General features: G+C 37.6%; 2 protein-coding genes across 4 annotated transcripts in view; one reads left to right on the top strand and one right to left on the bottom strand.

Annotated features, from left to right (window-relative positions):
• ADCY3 (adenylate cyclase 3) overlaps positions 1 to 5128 on the top strand; it is a 69739-nt gene extending 64611 nt beyond the window's left edge. For all 3 annotated transcript variants that reach the window (XM_087960187.1, XM_026671514.2, XM_026671515.2), the window contains 4 exons: positions 182 to 298; positions 1758 to 1884; positions 2368 to 2492; positions 3619 to 5128. In XM_087960187.1, the coding sequence (XP_087816313.1) occupies positions 182 to 298; positions 1758 to 1884; positions 2368 to 2492; positions 3619 to 3801 (552 nt within the window). In that variant the 3' untranslated portion in view covers positions 3802 to 5128. The remainder of the gene's footprint in view (positions 1 to 181; positions 299 to 1757; positions 1885 to 2367; positions 2493 to 3618) is intronic.
• CENPO (centromere protein O) lies at positions 5059 to 19999 on the bottom strand. The gene is made up of 7 exons (XM_026671475.2): positions 19889 to 19999; positions 19121 to 19245; positions 17218 to 17387; positions 16071 to 16200; positions 15570 to 15829; positions 8541 to 8709; positions 5059 to 7519 (listed from the first exon to the last, which is right to left on the bottom strand). Exons 2-7 carry the CDS (start codon positions 19149 to 19151, stop codon positions 7380 to 7382), a joined length of 900 nt encoding a protein of 299 aa, XP_026527260.2. The 5' UTR covers positions 19152 to 19245; positions 19889 to 19999; the 3' UTR covers positions 5059 to 7379.
• Between the last annotated feature and the right edge of the window lie 18 nt (positions 20000 to 20017).

Raw genomic sequence — 20017 nt, 5'->3', positions numbered from 1 at the left:
AGTCCTGTATAAATGTGCCTGGGTATACATTGCATTAATAGGGTTTACATGTATAAGATTGCATTGTAAGATCAAGAATTGGCCCTTGGCGTTTCTGATCAGCTCCATAGCACCCCAAATCTACCTTCCTGACTGATTTATTGATCCTTGCAATAATTATTGGTATTTCTGACTCTCACAGCTCCTGGATGATCCCCAGTTCCGATACATCACTAAAATTAAAACCATTGGCAGTACATACATGGCAGCTTCTGGTGTGACACCCAATGTCAACAGCAATGGTTACAACACTGTTAAGGTAAGCAGTGAAGACAGAAGAATTACGACTGTGGAAGTATCCATCTACACCCCCCATGGTCACATAATCACATTTAAGGCACTTGACAACTGGGTCATATGTATGATTGATTGCAGTGTCCCCCAATTTTTTACTTTTTTTTGCTGCTTTCCAGCCAAACTGGACATTTGAGAAAATGAATTTGCTTAATTACCATAGTAACTCATCATAAAAATGGTCATAAAATCGAGACATCATTGTGCAACCAGGGACTGAGCTGTATAGATGAATATCACTGTTTTGATGATTCCTAATCCTTTATTATTGGATGACTTCCTTCAGGCTTTATGTAGATGATAAACAGAATATGTTGAACTTTCTTGGACATACTCCAAAATAAGGGCCTAAGGTTAAAAAAAAAAGTTTTTTTCCTCTGTCCCAACACTGACTGGAACAGGACATGAAGGAACAAAACTTATACAAAATATACCTTGTACTCTATCTCCATACGTTGCTCTTGTCAAATGCCATGATTAATTACTAAAGTATTTAAAGCTATTAAGAAGTCAAGAATGGCCAGGATGGATGCATTTTCCCTGCCCTGGTCCCGATCTCAGGCATCATTATTAACTGCAATCAATGCTACCTCAGTACTAGTCTCACAGAACAGGGTGGCTGCTTCAAAGGCCACCTGAAGCTGCAGTCCAACCACTTTCTCTCCAAAATGGAATGGATGACAGGATCAAAGTTATACAGAACTGTTGAGTTCAGCAGTGACTCCTTGAGAAGGAGCAGACTATCACATCCTTCCATACAAATAGAACCATCCGCTCATTGAAGGATGAATTAACTACCTGTGCACAATTTTTTCTGCAGTGCCTTGATTAATATGGAATTAATTGCCTCTCTAGTCTAAGGGTAGAGAAACTGTGATCCTCTAGATCAGGGGTCCCCAACCGCCGGTCCGCGGACCGGTACCGGGCCGAGGAACAAGACTTACCCGCTGGTTGCTGGGCCCCATCTTTTGGTAAAAAGCATTTCGTAAAAGATGGCCAGCGCTGGTGAGGCTTTCCGGGTGAAGCCCCCAAGCTATCGAACACCGATGACGTCACCGGAAGAATAAAGCGGCCCAGCGACGCCGGAACCGGCGCGGCGTCAAAGGTTGGGATCCTGCTCTAGATAACTGCTGAATAATAACTCATTGCAGATCTAACCAAAATAATCCAAAATTGGAACTGATATTCAGAACTAATTAAAGGGTTATAGGTGCCACATCCTAATAATCAGGTATGACTTGTTTGAATTTGTTATGGCTGCTCATTCCAACAGATTCTCGGCAGCTTACCAAAAAAATCTAATACACATTAAAACAATTAAAAATATGAACAAAATAAGACAGCCCAGGCTCAAAAACCTTGAGAAGTAGTTTCTCTTCTGATTTTTTGTTTTATTTTTACTTTTGGTGTTTTGCCTTCCCTAGAAGGAAGATCGTTCAGAAAAGGAGCGCTGGCAACATTTGGCAGATCTTGCAGACTTTGCCTTAGCCATGAAAGAGACCTTGATGAACATTAACTATCAGTCCTTCAATAACTTCATGCTGCGAATAGGTAAGTGGGGTATCCTATGTGATGAATATGAGCAAGATGGGACTAATCGCATTACACTGAAACATTGTAATAGATTAATATCCGATTCAGGGCAAAGGGAATGCTTACACAAGGCTTATTACCAGATAATAGTTGTTAGTTTAGATGGCTTTAAAGGACGTCCTAAAGGAAAAAGAAGAGGAAAAATCTAGCAGCCAAATGTTCCAAGATGTTCCCTTTCTAAATACTAATATCTGAGGAACAACAAAGAAATAGGAAGAATGCTACTGTACTCATACTTTTGGGCTCCCGAGTCTAGATATTTGACTGGGTACTGCGAAAAATAGTGTCCTGATTTCTTTGAATCATTGTTCAAATCCATCAGGGATTTTAGCTTTCCCTACTTGTGGTCTTATTCTGTGTCTGAGGAAGACTGAAAAGTACTTTTGAATACTTGATGCATTTGTTTCTCACTTTTCTCTTTTTGTTATAATGTACTGACAGGAATGAATAAAGGAGCAGTGCTAGCAGGGGTGATTGGTGCCCGTAAACCTCACTATGATATTTGGGGGAACACTGTGAATGTGGCAAGCCGGATGGAGTCCACAGGTGTCATGGGAAATATACAGGTGGGGATACTCTTCTGCTCTGATGGGAACAACAGGAAGGTTTCTCAAAATGGTGGTAGTTAACTGTAATTATAGACACTTCTGACTCTAACCACATTAAAGCCAGATTTAATTACTACTGTATAGTAAGGGCAGAAAGGGTTAGAAACTGTGGCCATAGATGGATACGGTAGGGTCAATATGCATAGCAGCATTGTATGGAATCTCATTATTTCTTATATATTAGGTTGTTCTGAAAAGGTACTAGAAACTTATTTAAAATGGTTTCTGAGTTCACCTCAATGCAGATTAATCTCAATGCAGATTAACAGAAGTCTATGTAAATCAGATCATGGACTTGGGGGCATTTAAAAAGAATTATATTCCAGTCACACTGAATGCCAGCAGACTTGGTGGCTTAACTACAATCTGATCTTAAGACACAGCAGCAGACAATCAGTTGGGTTCACTCAGATATAATGGACTACACAACCATTATAATTCGCAGTCAGTGTACTGGTCATTTTGATTGAAGGTGATCAGAATATATTGGCAAAGTTCCTTAGTTGGGGAACCCAGGGATAAGGAAGAATTGTCATGATGGTGAGGGAACTGACTTCCCAGAAATCCTTGTCTGCCATCATTGACCCTCAGAAACTGCTATAAACAGATAAGGAACTCCAAGATTCTCCAGAAGATAAGTTGAAGACTATCAAAAAGGAAGGAAGCTCCTCTGTTAAAAATGGCAGTGTTACTGTCAGTTGTGCAGCATTTTAACAAAGTCCCAAGTAAAAAAAAGATATACTCTTCCCTCCTGAAAATCAGGAAGTGATTTCAGGTAAGTAACTAAAGTGATGAAACATAATTTAATAGAACCATATATTCTTAGAGTACATTTTCCTGGTTTTATGTGGCAATAAAGTAGTATTTATGGATATCTGTAGAATTTTACTTCTTCATTTATTTTCATTTTGATGTGGCTCGACATATCCTCATTCCACAATATAGCACAGCCTTTGTGGTCCATTTCTTTTGGGTCAGTTAAAAATGTGTAAAATATTGACCTAAAACCCAAAACAGTCTAAAAAGAAACATTTGGTTGATAAGCTGGTTTGATTATATCTGTGTATTCTCTCACCCTTTTTAGGTGGTGGAGGAAACCCACTTTATCTTGAAAGAGTATGGCTTCCGCTTTGTGCGTCGAGGGCACATTTTTGTCAAAGGCAAAGGTGACTTGCTGACCTATTTTATGAAAGGACGTGAAAAGCAAGATTCTTTTATCAATGGTTCATGTGTGACTTTGCCTCATCAGGTGGTTGACAGTTCTTGAAGTTCTCACACTCTACATGCAGATAGCAGAAAAAAGCAGGTACCTCTGCAATGCCCAAAGACAAACCGCTTTCAGCACCTGCTGCTCTGGATGGGAGACTGATATATACATCACTGATAGATTTACAGGAAATCACCCCTTTGCTTGTTCCTTTCTTCTTGAACATTTATTATTTGTAAAGGGGCTCCCTTGCCATCAGTTTGCATTTGTCTCTTGGTATAGAAAGGGCAGTAGAAAAGGTTTCAATAGGAAGAATCCTGCCTTTTGCACAAATACGTGGCTTCTTGCACATTCAGAGGTAATAGAATTCTCACTGCAGCCTTGCTTGGCTAGATCACTTTGACTGCATTATCTTTTTAGTTCAAATGTGCAGTGGTTTTGATTTTCCATTGAGCCAAGCTCTGCATAGACTTCTTTTATAAAAGTAAATGCAAGTTCAGAATAGGTACTACAAATGGGCAGATGAACTGGGAACACTGCATAAAGTTCATACCTGGCTCACTTGGTTCAAATGGAGTTAATAATTGCCTAAAAGGAGGCATATAACAGAAAGGAAAAAAGAACACACGTGGAATTTTTTCACTGTGACAAGATGCTCTATTTTGAAGAGGGAAAGGGAGAGATCATTCAAGTATATGAAAGGTTATATATATGATAATATATATGATAACATATATCTTTATATTTTTAATGCATCAATTGTGAAAGTAAGGTGCCTCTTTCAGGCTCTTGCTTCCTTTTCTGCCCTCATCTTTGCTGATGCTTTAAAAGGAAGAGATTTATACAGCCTGAACCAAGGCTGTTTTATTAAAAGCCTTCATCTGATTATGTTGAAATAAAAAATATGTAATTTGTTTAGTTTCTCAAATAGATTCAGTTTGATTTTAAAATTGCTGTCTCTTGTTTTCTTTTGGGGAGAAAAAGGAGTTGTGTCATTTACTCTAAGGGGAATTTTGCATGCTTGGGTTGAATGCTAAATAACCTTATGATTTCTGATTTCAGAGTGATGTCTAAAAGTGCCATTATGCTATTGGAATATTTAACTATAAGTCAAAAGAGGATAACTAGTCTGTTGATGCACCATTTTTGTCTGATTTAAACATAAACCAAAGAGCAAATTTTGTATTGTTAAACACTGTGGACTTGTGTCTTAATGATGAATCTCAAATTAGCAAAGGCTCTGCTGGGGAGGGGCTACATGGTAAGGAGGGCTGCCCCGTTAAGAACTACAAACCCTGATTATTTGTTGGCTTTTCACATTTATTACAGATTAGGACTTCTTTTTTAAAAGTTGTATTGTATAATAAATAAAACATGTACAAATATAGAATATATAAAGGAAATGTTATATCATTTCCCAATTTAATCTGTATTTAATTTGTGAAAATGTGATATCAAAGACAAGACTGAACAGCTTTCCTCACTTTTCTAATGTGCAATCTGTTTTGGGAACTTTGAATGAAAAACTGATACAACTGTGCCAGAGGGCCAAGTTCATCTTGCAGCGTCTTCAGATATACAAAATCTTAATCCACAGAGATAATCCCACTAAATCAGATATTTATAAAATTCCATATATTTTCACATTTCACACAGGTAAGTTAAATGTATTGTCTTATCCTCCTTTGCAGAGAATCAAGGAGAGCTGTGATTGAAGCAGGACAAGCCTAAAGAATGAGAGTCAGAGAGTACTATTATATTTAGTTTTAAATAAGGCAATGTTTTTTAAAATAGATGATATTCATGCTAGAGAACAAAAGTCATCATAAGGTGAGATGAGGTGGGCAGAATTAAATCATTTATTCATGCTAATAAGGACCTTTGGCAGGAAAAGATGCAAAGCCAACGGGCTATCTTGCAGTCCTTGGCCTTATTTCAAAGTCTCTGGTCCGTCTATTTCCCTATGATCATTTAAATTAACTTTGCTTTCATAATTCTTGCTGTACATGCGTAGGTAGTCCTGGACATACAACCACAACAGAGCCTTAAATTTTCATTGCTAACCAATGCAGTTGTTAAATGAGTTTTGCCCCCTTTTACAACCTTTTGGCCAGTTGTAAGCCAATCACTGCAGTTGTTAAGTGAATCTGGCTTCCTCCATTGACTTTGTCAGAACCTTCTGGCTGAGAAGGTTACAAATGGTGATCAAATGATTCTGGGATAGTGCAACTGTCATAAATACATGCCAGTTGCTATGTGCTTGAATTTTGATCATGTGATTATGGGGATGCTTCAATGGTCATAAATGTGAAAAATGGTCATAAATCAGTTTTTTGAGTGCCATTGTAACTTCAAATGGTCACTGAATGAAAGGTTGTAAGTTGAGGACTGCCTGTATGTAATTTGTCTTTGAATATACACATATATTCTAATAAATTCATTTAATAAACACAAAGCTTACACAGGTAGTCCTTGACTTACTATACCTGAGTTCAAAATTTTGGTTGCTAAGTGAAACAATTGTAAGTGAATTTTGCCCCATTTAAAGATCTTTCTTGCCACAGTTGTTAAGGGAATCACTGCAGTGATTAACTTAGTAATATGATTTTTATGTGAATCTGGCTTTCCTCATGGACTTTACTTGTCGGAAGGTCCTAAAAGGTGATCACATGATCCAGGGACACTGCAACTTTCATAAATATGAAGCGGTTGCCAAGCATCCAAATTTTGATCACATGGCCATGGGGATGCTATAATGGTCGTAAATATGAAAAACAGTCATAAGCCACTTTTTTTCAGTGAGGTAGTAACTTCAGACAGTCACTAAATGAACTGTTGTAAATCGAGGACTACCTGTATTAAATATTTCCTATAAAGGCCTAATTGCTTTTGCATTAGACAGCTATTCCACAGGTGACATTCAATCATTCTAAGCAAATTAGAGCTGTGATGGTGCAGTGGTTAGAACGCAGTATTGCATGCTAATTCTGCTGACTGATTGGTTCAAGGTTGACTCAGCTGTCAATCCTTCTGAGGTCGGTAAAATGAGGACCCAGATTATTGGGGGCCATATGCTGACTCTGTAAACTGCTTAGAGAGGCCTGTAAAGCACTGTGAAGTGGTATATAAGTCTAAGTGCTATTGCTATTATTCAATGAAACATACAAGAAACTGCTTTCTTACCACTGAAATCTACAGAATCAGAATTTCAACATCAAAACTAAGCAAAGCAGATAGTTATAACGTAAATGCTGCCACAAGGACAAATTTCTGGTCCCTTTCATGGGAAAAGGAAATGGGCTACATTTCCATAGGAAAGTAGTAAATACTTCAGAGACTAGAATATGTAAACTAAAAATGAAAATATGACCAATCTATCTTGTATTTACTTGAAAAAAGACTCAGCTAAAGGATATTATCTGCCAGGTTTTTACTGGAACATGCTCTATCATCCTTCAGGTTGCTAATAGCATTTCAGCATTCTAAAGTACTTTATTTTTAAACTAAACTAAATAACCCTTCATCAATTTTCTGGGTAGAACAATCTCTGTTACTGCGAGATCCCTCTTTGTCTTCCTACCTTAGTGGAATTTACAATGCAGCAACTCAGAGAGAACATTTTTGCCACCAGATATAGACTAGGAAGATGTTCCGGCTGCAATAGGTTGATTCAGATTTTCAGCTGAGACTGTGATAGAAATAAAGACATCTTGAAGAGGCTTCTCATAGAACAAAGCCAGATGAGCTGCTGCCATCTCGTCCACAGACACTGGTGCATCTTTTGAAGAAAAAAAGAGGACAAGAAGTTGCAGTATGGAAATCTTGCATTTATTTCTCTCTAGTTCTATTCTTTTGTGTGGTAGCTGATTTTTTTTTCAATTGAAGTCATCGAACCCTCTCAGTAGAGAAGAAGTTATATGCTGAAACAAGACATGTACCTCTAATTGGGTACCCCCATAAAGAAGTACCTCTAATACCTCTGTAATTTTTGAATTAAGTACATATCCACTGTAAAGGACTAGATCACATGTTGCAAATTTAGAAGAAATTCTATTTGTGATATAAAGGATAAAATTGAGGGGTGAAATTTGTTGAAAACACACAGGCTGATTTTTAAGAATTTGGGACAAGAATTTTTCTTGGCAGTTTTGAACTGATAGACATATAGAGACATTTATTTATAAATGGGAACTCTAAAAGAATATACTTAGAAACCTTTTGATAACCTGAACCAAATATTTCTGTTCAAAATTCTAGAAGTTACGGATATTGGGGGGAAATTTCATTACATGGCTGAAAATATATGCTTCACAAAGGGTACAAATTATAGTTAATGAGGTATTGACTAAACCCTGTGAAATACAGCAAGGGATAAGGCAAGGGTGTCAACTTTTGCTGATTGGTTCAACCTCTTCCCAAGTAATTGGGCTAACATGTGTCTCAAGCACCTCCATAAGATCTCCCAAGCCAGAGGTCCAACTGAGAGTGAAACCCAGCAACTTTATCCAACCAATACCTAGAATAATTCTCACAGCAGACCTGGTCTCCTGAAATGGGGGCATTAGCTGGCTATCTGTGGATATATTCTTTGCTATTTTTACTGCCACAAGCCCATATATACTTGCCCATATATATACACACACACACACACAATCATTGTCCATTTTGAATATGTAGCGGAAAGAAGTAACTTGAGAGTTCACAAGGTTGATGCTTGTCACCAAGAACTGAGGTGAACTCAAATGATTCTTCACTTTAATAATCACTTCCTTTATCAAATACAACCCATTACTGCTCACCTTTACATACAACAGTGACCTTGGTTGGGAGGGCATTCATGGGATTTCCATATATGATCTTTGCTATAAATGGAAAACTTCCATCTTCTGTGACACGGTAGTTAAATCCCAACTGATTATACAAAGAATTTACTTTCACGCATCCTTCAAGAAAAACAGCAAAACGTTCCTGCAAGGAAGACAATAATGCACTTCATACCAAACATCATTTTTGGAGGTTGTTTTCCAGGTGCTCTCCCAGATATAGTTTATAGTTACCAGGAAAAAAAAGGGGGGGGGGCTTGTGTGTGAACACCTTCTGAAATTTATCTGAAGATTTTTCTGAAACCTTTGTATTATTTTAAATCCAAACTGACTACAGATTTTTTTTACTATTCCAGGCTTCCCAAAAGGTTTGAAAGGTTTGAAGTTTTTAAAGAAATTTACTACAATTTAAGACGCTGGTTATTTTTAAGATTTGTGCTTCTTCAGCCCTTTATTATTTGATTTTGATTTGTTCTTTTGCTGTTATAGTAGTTAGGAAGCTCTCACATAGTTTGTTAAAATTAGGATTAAAAGGAGAGCCTCTGTTCCAATTTGACAAAGGCAGGGATGCTTCTTCATTACTGAAACCTAGCCAAGGAATTTTTCAAACTAAAGGATGGATATAAACTTCTGCAATCACTTTCAGTTGGTTCTACAGCATATCTGTATCTAAACACTACTTTTTGTAAGACTACAGACATTATGCATTGGCGCAAGCTATAGTGGTTACCAACATGGGTGATGTGGGAATGAGGGAAATGGTTTTGTCTGCATTGAATATCATTGTGGAAATGATGTAAAGTGCCTCCAGAAGTTGTAAATGCTCCAACACCGGAAGTTTTAAAGAAGAGATTAGATAACCATTTGTCTGAAGTGGTGTAGGGTTTCCTGCCTAAGCAGGAGGACCTCCAAGTTTCCTTTCAACTCTGTTATTCTGTATGTATGGGAAGTGGGGAAGGCAGCAAGGAATTAATGGAAAGAGACCCAGAAGGTGGGGTGGGGAGAGGGAAAAGAAAAAGTTTCCAAACTTCCAAAAAGTTTCCATATGACACTTGTATTACTATTCCCCCTTGATTACTAAGGTTCAGTGAAAAGGATGAGACTTACAACCCCTCATTCAGAAGCCCCACCTTTTTTTTAGCAAGTGGATTAAAAAAAAGTTTCGCAGCGAAAAAATATGAAAACCTTTGGGGTTTACTTACTGTACTTTACTTATGTACTTACTGTACATATATAAATTACATAGGCATAACTTCTTTACGTGTATTTTTAATTTTTTTCTGATGTTGAACTTGAAAGAAACAGAATAAATTTTGTGTCTTATAACCCTGTAATTCCAAGATTAAAATCTATCACATTCTGATGTTGCCAAATCAAAACTTTTTTAGCCTTTCGTTTAGGATAATCACTTGGACAACCTGTTTCTGATCACAAGAATCAACTTTATTTTCCTCATCTTCTCAGGCTTTGAAGAAGAAAAAGCATTAAGTCACACTACAAAGGATTTAAATTTTTTTTTTAATGCAGTGATTTTACTAGAAAAAAGATTAAAATCTCTTAAGATTTGGCACGATCAGAACAAATTCTGTGGGGTCCTTGGTGCTCTGTTGAGTTTGGTGTTGACTGATGTTAGCTAGTTTGGTAATGAAACATCTGCAAAAAACCCCATCAAGCTTAGAGAGCACCAAGGAACTCACAGTTTAACCCTACAAATATTCTCTTTTATCAGTAGAAGTTCTCCCAGAAGTTCTCACGATGCTGGTCATTTGAACAAAAACCTCTTTTCCTCTTTCTCTCTATCATCTTTCGAGAGAAGTTTACAAGCCAGAAGACCAGGATAAGTATATACATTTGTACTCCTATTACTTCTCTCTCTCTCCCCCCCCCAACTCTCTCTCTCACTCACTTTCTTAGGTTTTCATCAATAAGCAACATTTGCAAACCTTCTTGAAGTTTGCACTGCAGATCTCCTGAATTTTTTTGCTTTGGAAGGGGTTTCCCATTTCGGTTTTTGTGTCATTCCTAGATTTTCATCTTTCCATTCCTTCTCAAAAGCTGCTCAACCTGTCCCTTTGGTATTCTCATTTCTATAGCCACCTCATTTTGCTAGAATAGTTAGAAATGCACATCTAATAGATATGCTAAGGATATAGTTTTTCAGCCAAAATATCTTAAAATACAAGCACCATTTTCACTGCATCTTGCTACATTACTGCATTTTTATGTTTATTGTATTTCATGTAAGATTTGCTTTCCCTTGACTATCATCTTCACTTTAACGTGCAATTTGAAATACAAATAGAAACACATCAAATGTCAGAAGAATAATGTTCTCTCATCTTTTGGCCTAATTGTGGCAGAAGGCACTTTAAAAAAAAAAAGAAACACCCATACTAAAAACCATGTGAATCTAATCTAGTATACTATTCATCCTTTTTGTTGTTGCAAGGATTAAATTATAACTACTACACTGCTCAAAAAAATAAAGGGAACACTTAAACAACACAATGTAACTCCAAGTCAATCACACTTCTGTGAAATTGAACTGTCCACTTAGGTAGCAACACTGATTGACAATCAATTTCACATGCTGTTGTGCAAATGGAATAGACAACAGGTGGAAAGCAGAGGCAGTTAGCAAGACATCCCCAATAAAGGAGTGGTTCTGCAGGTGGTAACCACAGACCACTTCTCAGTTCCTATGCTTTCTGGCTGATGGTTTGGTCACTTTTGAATGCTGGCGGTGCTTTCACTCTAGTGGTAGCATGAGACGGAGTCTACAACCACACAAGTGGCTCAGGTAGGGCAGCTCATCCAGGATGGCACATCAATGCGAGCTATGGCAAGAAGCTTTGCTGTGTCTGTCAGTGTAGTGTCCAGAGCATGGAGGCGCTACCAGGAGACAGGCCAATACATCAGGAGACGTGGAGGAGGCCATAGGAGGGCAACAACCCAGCATCAGGACCGCTACCTCCGCCTTTGTGCAAGGAGGGACAGGAGGAGCACTGCCAGAGCCCTGCAAAATGACCTCCAGCAGGCCACAAATGTGCATGTGGCTGCTCAAATGGTCAGAAACAAACTCCATGAGGGTGGTATGAGGGCCCGACGTCCACAGGTGGGGGTGGTGCTTACAGCCCGACACTGTGCAGGACGTTTGACATTTGCCAGAGAACAAGATTGGCAAATTTGCCACTGGCGCCCTGTGCTCTTCACAGATGAAAGCAGGTTCACACTGAGCACATGTGACAGATATGACAGGGTCTGGAGACGCCGTGGAGAACGTTCTGCTGCCTGCAACATCCTCCAGCATGACTGGTTTGGCAGTGGGTCAGTAATGGTGTGGGGTGGCATTTCTTTAGGGGGCCGCACAGCCCTCCATGTGCTCACCAGAGGTAGCCTGACTGCCATTAGGTGCCGAGATGAGATCCTCAGACCCCTTGTGAGACCATATGCTGGTGCGGTTGGCCCTGAGTTCCTCCTAATGCAAGACAATGCTAGACCTCATGTGGCTGGAATGTGTCAGCAGTTCCTGCAAGATGAAGGCATTGATGCTGTGGACTGGCCCACCCGTTCCCCAGACCTGAATTCAATTGAGCACATCTGGGACATCATGTCTCGCTCCATCCACCACCGCCACGTTGAACCACAGACTGCCCAGGAGTTGGGGGATGCATTAGTCCAGGTGTGGGAGATCCCTCAGGAGACCATCCACCACCTCATCAGGAGCATGCCCAGGCATAGGGAGGCCATACAGGCACGTGGAGGCCACACACATTACTGAGCCTCATTTTGACTTCTTTTAAAGACATTACATCAAAGTTGGATCAGTCTGTAGTGTTTTTTTCCACTTAATTTTGAGTGTAACTCCAAATCCAGATCTCCATGGGTTGCTAAATTTGATTTCCATTGATAATTTTAGTGTGATTTTGTTGTCAGCACATTCAACTATGTAATGAACAAAGTATTTAATAAGAATATTTCATTCATTCAGATCTAGGATGTCTTATTTTTGTGTTCCCTTTATTTTTTTGAGCAGTGTATTTTAGTGTCTAGACAAAGATACTGCTATGCTGAAGTCCACCCAGTGGCCAGTTTACATAACTGCTGCTCAAAAATTTACATAAAGCAGAGACTCACAGGGCTGGAAAGGACCTTGAATGTCTTCTAGTCCAATCTCTTGCTGAAGGCAAGAGAACTTATACCATCCCAGACAAATGATTTCCCCCTGCCTTTTCTTGAAAATCTCCAGCAACGGAGCACCCACAACTCTGGGAGGCTGGACAATATGATTTTCATAAGGTTTGTACAAAGCTAGTGCACTACATTTTAAATATTGGTGACCAGATTCAGCGGCAGTTGTAGTTGGCCATGTCAAGGGCAAAGCTGTTTCTTATGGGAAGCAGTTAGAACCAGGATGCTGTCAAGTCTTTCATAATGCCCCAAAGACTGTTTTTGTTTATAAGGTACTGGACCAGACTGTTGCATGAATCTGTCCCAAGTATATGCTTGGGGTTAACTGTCCCCAGTGCAATGTTTTTATTGATATGTTAGTTTGTATTTTGATGTTTTAACCCTGTGTAAGCCTCTCATCATCATCAAAGTCTAGTTGCTTTAAAAAATGAATGAATCCTTAGCTTCCCATGTTAGTTATTGCTCAATGTTTACATCAATAACAAATAGAAAAGCCAGTTATCTGGTCAAAACGGATGCAAAATGGATATATAGAAGTATATACAGAACTATATATTGATGAAAAAGAATTCTATACTTGCAAAAAGGCATCTGCTTCAAAATACTGGTAGTCCTCGACTTGCAATCATTTGTTTAGTGACCATTCAAAATTACAATGGCATTGAAAAAATTGACATGAACAGTTTTCACACTTATGGCCATTGCAGCATCCTCGTGGTCATGTGATCAAAATTTGGATACTTGGCATGATGGTTGCAGTGTCCTGGGATCATGTGGTCCCTTTTTGCGACCTGAGAAGCCAAGTCAATGAGGAAGCCGGATCCACTTAACAGCCATGTTAAGAACTTAACAAAGGCAGTGATTCACTTAACAGCTGTGGCAAGAAAGATTGTTAACAACTATCTTGCTTAGCAATGGAAATTTTGGGCTCAATTGTGGTCATAAGTCAAGGACTACCTATATGCTGTTGCAAAGAAAAAGGCAGATAGGTTTAGACAATTTTGTAAAAGTGCAAATTGATGTAGAACTGGAACAAAATAAACTGTAGGTATAAAAATAAGATTAAACAGATTTGTCTTTTCCTGTATATAACTGAAAACTAAGATATACAAAGAGAAAAATAAATCTGACACCAGAAGAAGTAACTAAAAGTCTTTTATCTATGCTATAATTCAGGGGTGTCAAACAGGCGGCCTGCGGGCCAGATGCATCACGCACAGGCCATGCCAACCCCAGCTCTGCAAATGGGAAAACATTGAGAAACGTCACGTGACGGCAATGTGACGTGGTGAGTTTGACACCTGTGTTACACTTGATGCGGCCGTTTAGATAGGCCATAATAGTAGCTTTTACAGTTTAAATTATTTTATTAATTTTAAAATTATTTTTTCCATTTTAAATTTTATTTTAAATTATTAGCTATAGTAATGTCCATTGAATCAATCCAAAAGAAAATGATTCTATCTCCTTCCAAATGGGGCTATAAATTTATGATAGTTAAACAATTTCTCACTAAAAATCTTGACCTACCAGCTTCCTATTTAAAGGGCTGAGATAAAAATGCAACTAAGGGAACTTAAAATATATCTTACTCTCTCTCTCTCTTGCATTAATGATGCATATGGTAGCCTGGATTTTTTCAAAACGCTCTTAAATAAACAGTGCTTGAAGATGATCCATTGAGTATGCAGTTGCATATTTGTAGTGACAATTCCAGATGTCATCTCATTCCCATATTCAAACAGATGCACTGTTATTTTTATTATTGAAGAACTAAGATGGCAAGACAAACTATAGTTATAGGCGCCCCTATAAGTAATCTGGACCAAAGCTATGCAAATGTCACGTAGAACTTGCAATTGACTCTCAAGAGCAACCAACAATCAACTGCTTCAATATGATAGGATATGAAACCTCCAGAAAACACTATTGTTGACCCATAGTATTATCACATTTTGGGTTATTTGCAGCTTCCAGACCCTCTTCAATTACCCCCCAAAAGAATTCTGCAGCAATTCAATATTGAGATTACCAGAACTAACATCACTGAAATAAAGTCATTTCTTTCTGGAATGGATGCAGCTTGTTTATTAGCTGAGTCACAGCTCTGTCCAGAAACAGTTTTAGGTGTTCTACTACAACCAGCCTTTTGTAACAGAGGTTCTCAGGACAAAGCAGGGTTATTTTGACATAGTGGTAACTTTAACTTCATACATTATTTTCTTTAGGTCTTTAGAGAATGCTAAATAACAGGAGATTAAAACTGAATTTTGCAAAATTCACTAAGACAGTTCCCAAAATGCCAAACAGTATTCATGTGATGCCACTTCTAATATTGATCAGATAGATTACTACTTTTTCTAATGCTATGAAACAAGTTATTGTTGTATATCTTTTTTATGCAGACCTTTTAATAGAATATTTATGCTACTAATTTGTTAGTTTTAAATGAGAGCAAATTTATAATTGTTCAAGATTCTAACTTCATAATTCATCAATATATGATTAGATAAGAATCCTTATTTCAGTTATTTCAATTGACCCCTTTATATTTAGAAAATCACTGGTTCAAATTAATCCAAATTATTTGCTTGGGTCTTCTGCCCTTGTCCAGTTTAAAATATGGTCATTACTACTTGCTGACTAAAAGTGAGGCAGCCGTAACCACATGGCAGAATAACTCCAAGACTGTATTAGCTACACACAGTCCAGCACCCTCCATGAAACTTCCTTTGAGAAAAGATAAATCAGTGCTATTAGCAAAAATGTTTCTTGCATCACACATGTTCAGAAGGACACCATTTCCCCCCTTACCTGTAACTGATCTACCTGGAATTTCCTTCTAGCATAAGCATTCAGATGATCTGAAAGTACGGACAGGAAGCACTTGATATCTTTCTGCAAATGCTCATGAGCTATTTGCTCCAGTGGTATGAAAACTGGGATTGAATGGTGTTGAATCCGGAGTGGCTGCTGTATAAGGATGTCTAAATAATAGGAATCTAGGTAAGTTCCTTCAAAGGCAGTGCTGATGCAAAAGGAGACTCCTTGCTCTGTCAATTTTCCACTTAGGCCTAGAAAGAATGATCAGAATTTCAAAGCTGGGTTGATAAGCTAATATTGTCTACTGCTAAATAAAATGTAAATCCCCACTCAAGTTCAGCATGACTCCTGGTGTCTACATAAACAGTTTTCTTAACAATGTTGTACAAGTGGCTTGCCACTTTGTTCTTCAGAATGATTTTCAACTTCCCAGTCTAGTCAGGCCACTGACTAGCCTAAGAACAGAATCTTATCAACATGTGACAAAAGTACCTGTCAGACGAAAAAGTTCTAGCAGACCCTTGGCATTCTCTATCTTCCGCTGTAAGATGGCCTGTTGGCTTTTCGCTGTAGCCTTAGAAACTGGCAAACTGTTTTTCATAGCATCTTTGCCTGGAGTGGACTACAAAAGAACAGGAGAGTTACAGCTCAATGATTACAGCTTGTTAAATCTATATTGCCCAGAAACACCCATTACTTCTACTAAAAGGAAGTTTTAAGGAAAATGTGTTCAGAACCATGTTCCTTCCAATATTTGACAGGCTGTGTGACAGTAAAAAAATGTTCTGTACAACTTTTCCTAAGCCAAGTACAAATTCATACACTACATGACAATTATACAAGTAAATTAATTGTAATTCATTGCTCAAAAGGATAACACATGTTTTCCTTGTCTAAAAAAAGAGAGTTGCAGTGTAATTTCCATTTTATTTGATTAATGTAACCAATGGACAACTTTTTGTCCAATTATCTGATTTCCCAGGATTTATCATAAGGTACATTTTTAATTATAATTACAAGGAGATATCCACCAATGGCAACAAATGTATTATGCATTAATGGGCAATGAATTTAGAGAATATAGCACAAAGCCTACACATTATTACACACTGATTCAGTTACTAGCTACCCCAATTTCCCCCTAGTGTGCCACACAACCCAGACCACATGGCTTATTTATACTGTAGTTCAATGTACTATGAAAAATGAGAAATATAGTTAATTAAGCAAAATACAATTACTGATAAATAAGGATACCACATTAACACAATATAAGAATTTCAAGTCAGAAACAGAAATCACAATGCCTCAAGAAATAAGGCATTTATAGAAACAATACCTACACCCACCTCTTTTACAGAATTGGATTAATATAACTGAATTATCAAATATTCTCCTTTATTGGAACTGAATTATCAGACTAGAAATGTTTAGAAAATTGTTTAATATGTGCTCATTTTCCTTGGAGCTTTATATCATTTAAAAGCTGTTTTGACTTCTGTTAAAGTTCAAGTTATATAATTTTATCCTTTTAGGCAAAACTTTGCTTAGTAATTCAGCTTCATGATTTATATTCTGCCAGCCCTTAAACAAGAATCCAGCCTATGCTGTCTTTATGTCAACATATACTCACACTCACCTGTGATTGACAAACATTTAGTTTGGTTTTCAACTCATCTCTTTGGTTTCTCAGCTCCTGGATCTTCATTTTCATCTTCAATATCTTCTCCTCATGTTCCCTTATTTTCTCTTGTTTCAGTGCTACATTGTGGGCAGAAGCCTCCAACCTTTCCAAATGAGATAATGTACCTGCAAAGAATATGTGCAGGCAAAGAAAACAAACAAAACTTTAATATAAGAATCATACCCAATCATCTTCACAAACAGAAATAAAGTGGCCTAGAGTCATTAATTGAAATGGATGCTATAGAAACTGAACAAATAAACACATACACTTGTAGTCAGAAATCTACTATTTTCAATTAATTCAAGAAATTACTTCTTGAAAATTTTCTAGATTCAAGTGTGTGTTATTTGTGTGCAGGAGTTGCTAATTATCTGAGAACTACAAGATAATCAGCCAAACCATAAAGAATACAATGGAGAGAGTTTTGAACATTGTCAATATAGTGATCTGAAATGCAAAATCTGTTCCAAGACATATTCTTACAATAACCACTTTACTCTTCACAACACTCAATCTAGTGTGCAATAATGAATACACTTGCAAGAGGAAAACCTTGGGTCAAATACCTAAATTTAGGAGAAATCTTCCATATATATATTCTTATTTGCTGATTATAAACAGAGGCTCCAAGACATCTCCCCAGGAGGGACTTTTAGTAAGATTAAAGGCACCATTCCATACTTTGGCTTCAAGCCTACAATAAGCCTAAGAATGGTTCACAGAAGAAAAGTTTCCTATCTTTTCATCTTCCTGCTATTGGCTTCAGAATAATGTAACAGCAAAGTTTGAAGGGACCTTGGAGATCTTCTAGTCCAACCCCCTGCTCGGACAGAAGCCCTATATCATTCCAGACAAATATTCAAATGTTCTCTAGAAAGCTTGGGGAACAGAACATGCTTCTGAAGGAGAGAACCATGGCAAATCAAAACTTGATTCGTAAGCTAACTACAGAACTACTTTTCTTTATACCACCATCCTATACAATATACACTATTATGCCTTCAGCTTAATTCCATTATATAAGAGGAGTGACCCTGCTGAATAAGCTTTCCAGTCACTGTAAGAGGAAAATAGGATATATAACTTTCATGAGTTTCCTTAACAATTTAATTTAGGTTCTAGGCCATCCAATATTAGGAATAGAAAGTATTATGACAATCTTCAATGGTACTTCACTCCATAAAGGGCTTTTTCTGTAATGATGCTCACATGTGATTTCTTGCTAAAAATATTAACATGGTAGTCTTCTTGTGATCTCTCAGGTGACAGGCAAAATTATCTTCTTCTCATGAAGATTTTATAAAATTTATTTAACTGCCTTTATGGAATTGATTCACTGTATCAAGTATATTACATGTAATTACGTATATATTTATAATTATATATAATTTAAATATATTTAAATTTTCTGAAAACTTCTAAAGTAGTGCACAAGTCAAAGCAGTAAGTGGATGAATATTTTATAAATGAAAATATCTTTTATAAAGTACATTAAAAATATTGAACTTATTTGTTTCTTGTATTGATGTTTGTATGTAAACATGCTTTTTATGTCTGTTTGGGATTTAAAGCAAGTTATAATTCTAGATGTTAGACAGGCAGTGTATTAATTTAAGACATAATTATAATTAGACAATTGCCCAAATCTTCAGAATTTCTTCAGCTAATCAGAGTAAAGAATCAGCTACATTGGCTTTTTAATTGTTCAGTATAAATTACCAGACTACAGCATTAGTTCGATCTTCCATTCTGATAAGCAGCACTTTATAGAAAAGCCAGTGAATACTGTAAGGGTGTCTATCTCACTTCCTTTAAACATTTTTAACTAGAACAGAGTACTTGCCTGTTAACTTACCATTTGAAAAGGAAATGGCAATTTTGTCCATTTTTTACTTTCAATTCCTTTTTAAAAAAGCCAAAATAATAATCCCACAAGATTTTCTTCTCTGGTTCTAGAAGGGGGACAACTTCCCCAGGTTCCTGCAGAATTTTAACAGAAAGAATGGCTTAATGAATTTCAATGATGAAACGTTAAATTCTGGAAGAAAATTAATCATTTTCAGAAAAAAACAAACCCATGATTTAAACAGCTAGGTTGCTTTACATGATTTACTACCTAACTCAGTCGGTGCCTAGTCTTTTTTTAAACATCAACACCAGTATAACCATATCGGTCCATTTCCCCATTGCCACCCTAATGCACTGCATTATAATCCCCACCACCCTTAGCCAGAAGAATTAATTGTTGAAAATAACCGGCATTACAGTTCAATTCAGAAATCAACACGTTCGGAAGCCTGGAGGTTTCTCATTATATTTTATACTTATTTAAATTCCTAGTTTAAGCACCTCATTTAAGGAAAAGGCAGCAAGGAACCTGGCGACACTCTTTAAGAATTGTGAAAATAGAGCGAAACCAGGGAGCCTGGAAATTATTTTCGGGAATTGTGTGGCGAATGAACGTAAGCTGTTCCCACCACCACTTCGCTTTGGTTTCTGTGTCTCCTTTTAAAGCTGCTGAGACGATCGGACTGGCCAGCCCGGGCTCTATCTGTCCCTCACGGGGGAGAAATTCATGAGGCCTACCTGCCTACCTGCCTGGCGGGCCTAATTAAAAACTCACTATGGTCGCCTCAAATGGATTCAAAACTCCCGCCGCCTAGCAACGACACACCGCACTCGGAAGTACGTCATCCGGACTCCGGAGCGAGACTTTTTCTTCTTCCGGAAATGACTCGCGAGTGAGCCCTCC

Source organism: Notechis scutatus, chromosome 1, assembly GCF_049901735.1.
Source record: "Notechis scutatus isolate UNSWTSFEM ecotype Mainland chromosome 1, rNotScu1.2, whole genome shotgun sequence".
In the NCBI taxonomy this organism is placed as follows: domain Eukaryota; kingdom Metazoa; phylum Chordata; class Lepidosauria; order Squamata; family Elapidae; genus Notechis; species Notechis scutatus.
Note: the sequence above shows the minus strand (reverse complement) of the source record. Positions and strands in the feature narration are given on the sequence as shown.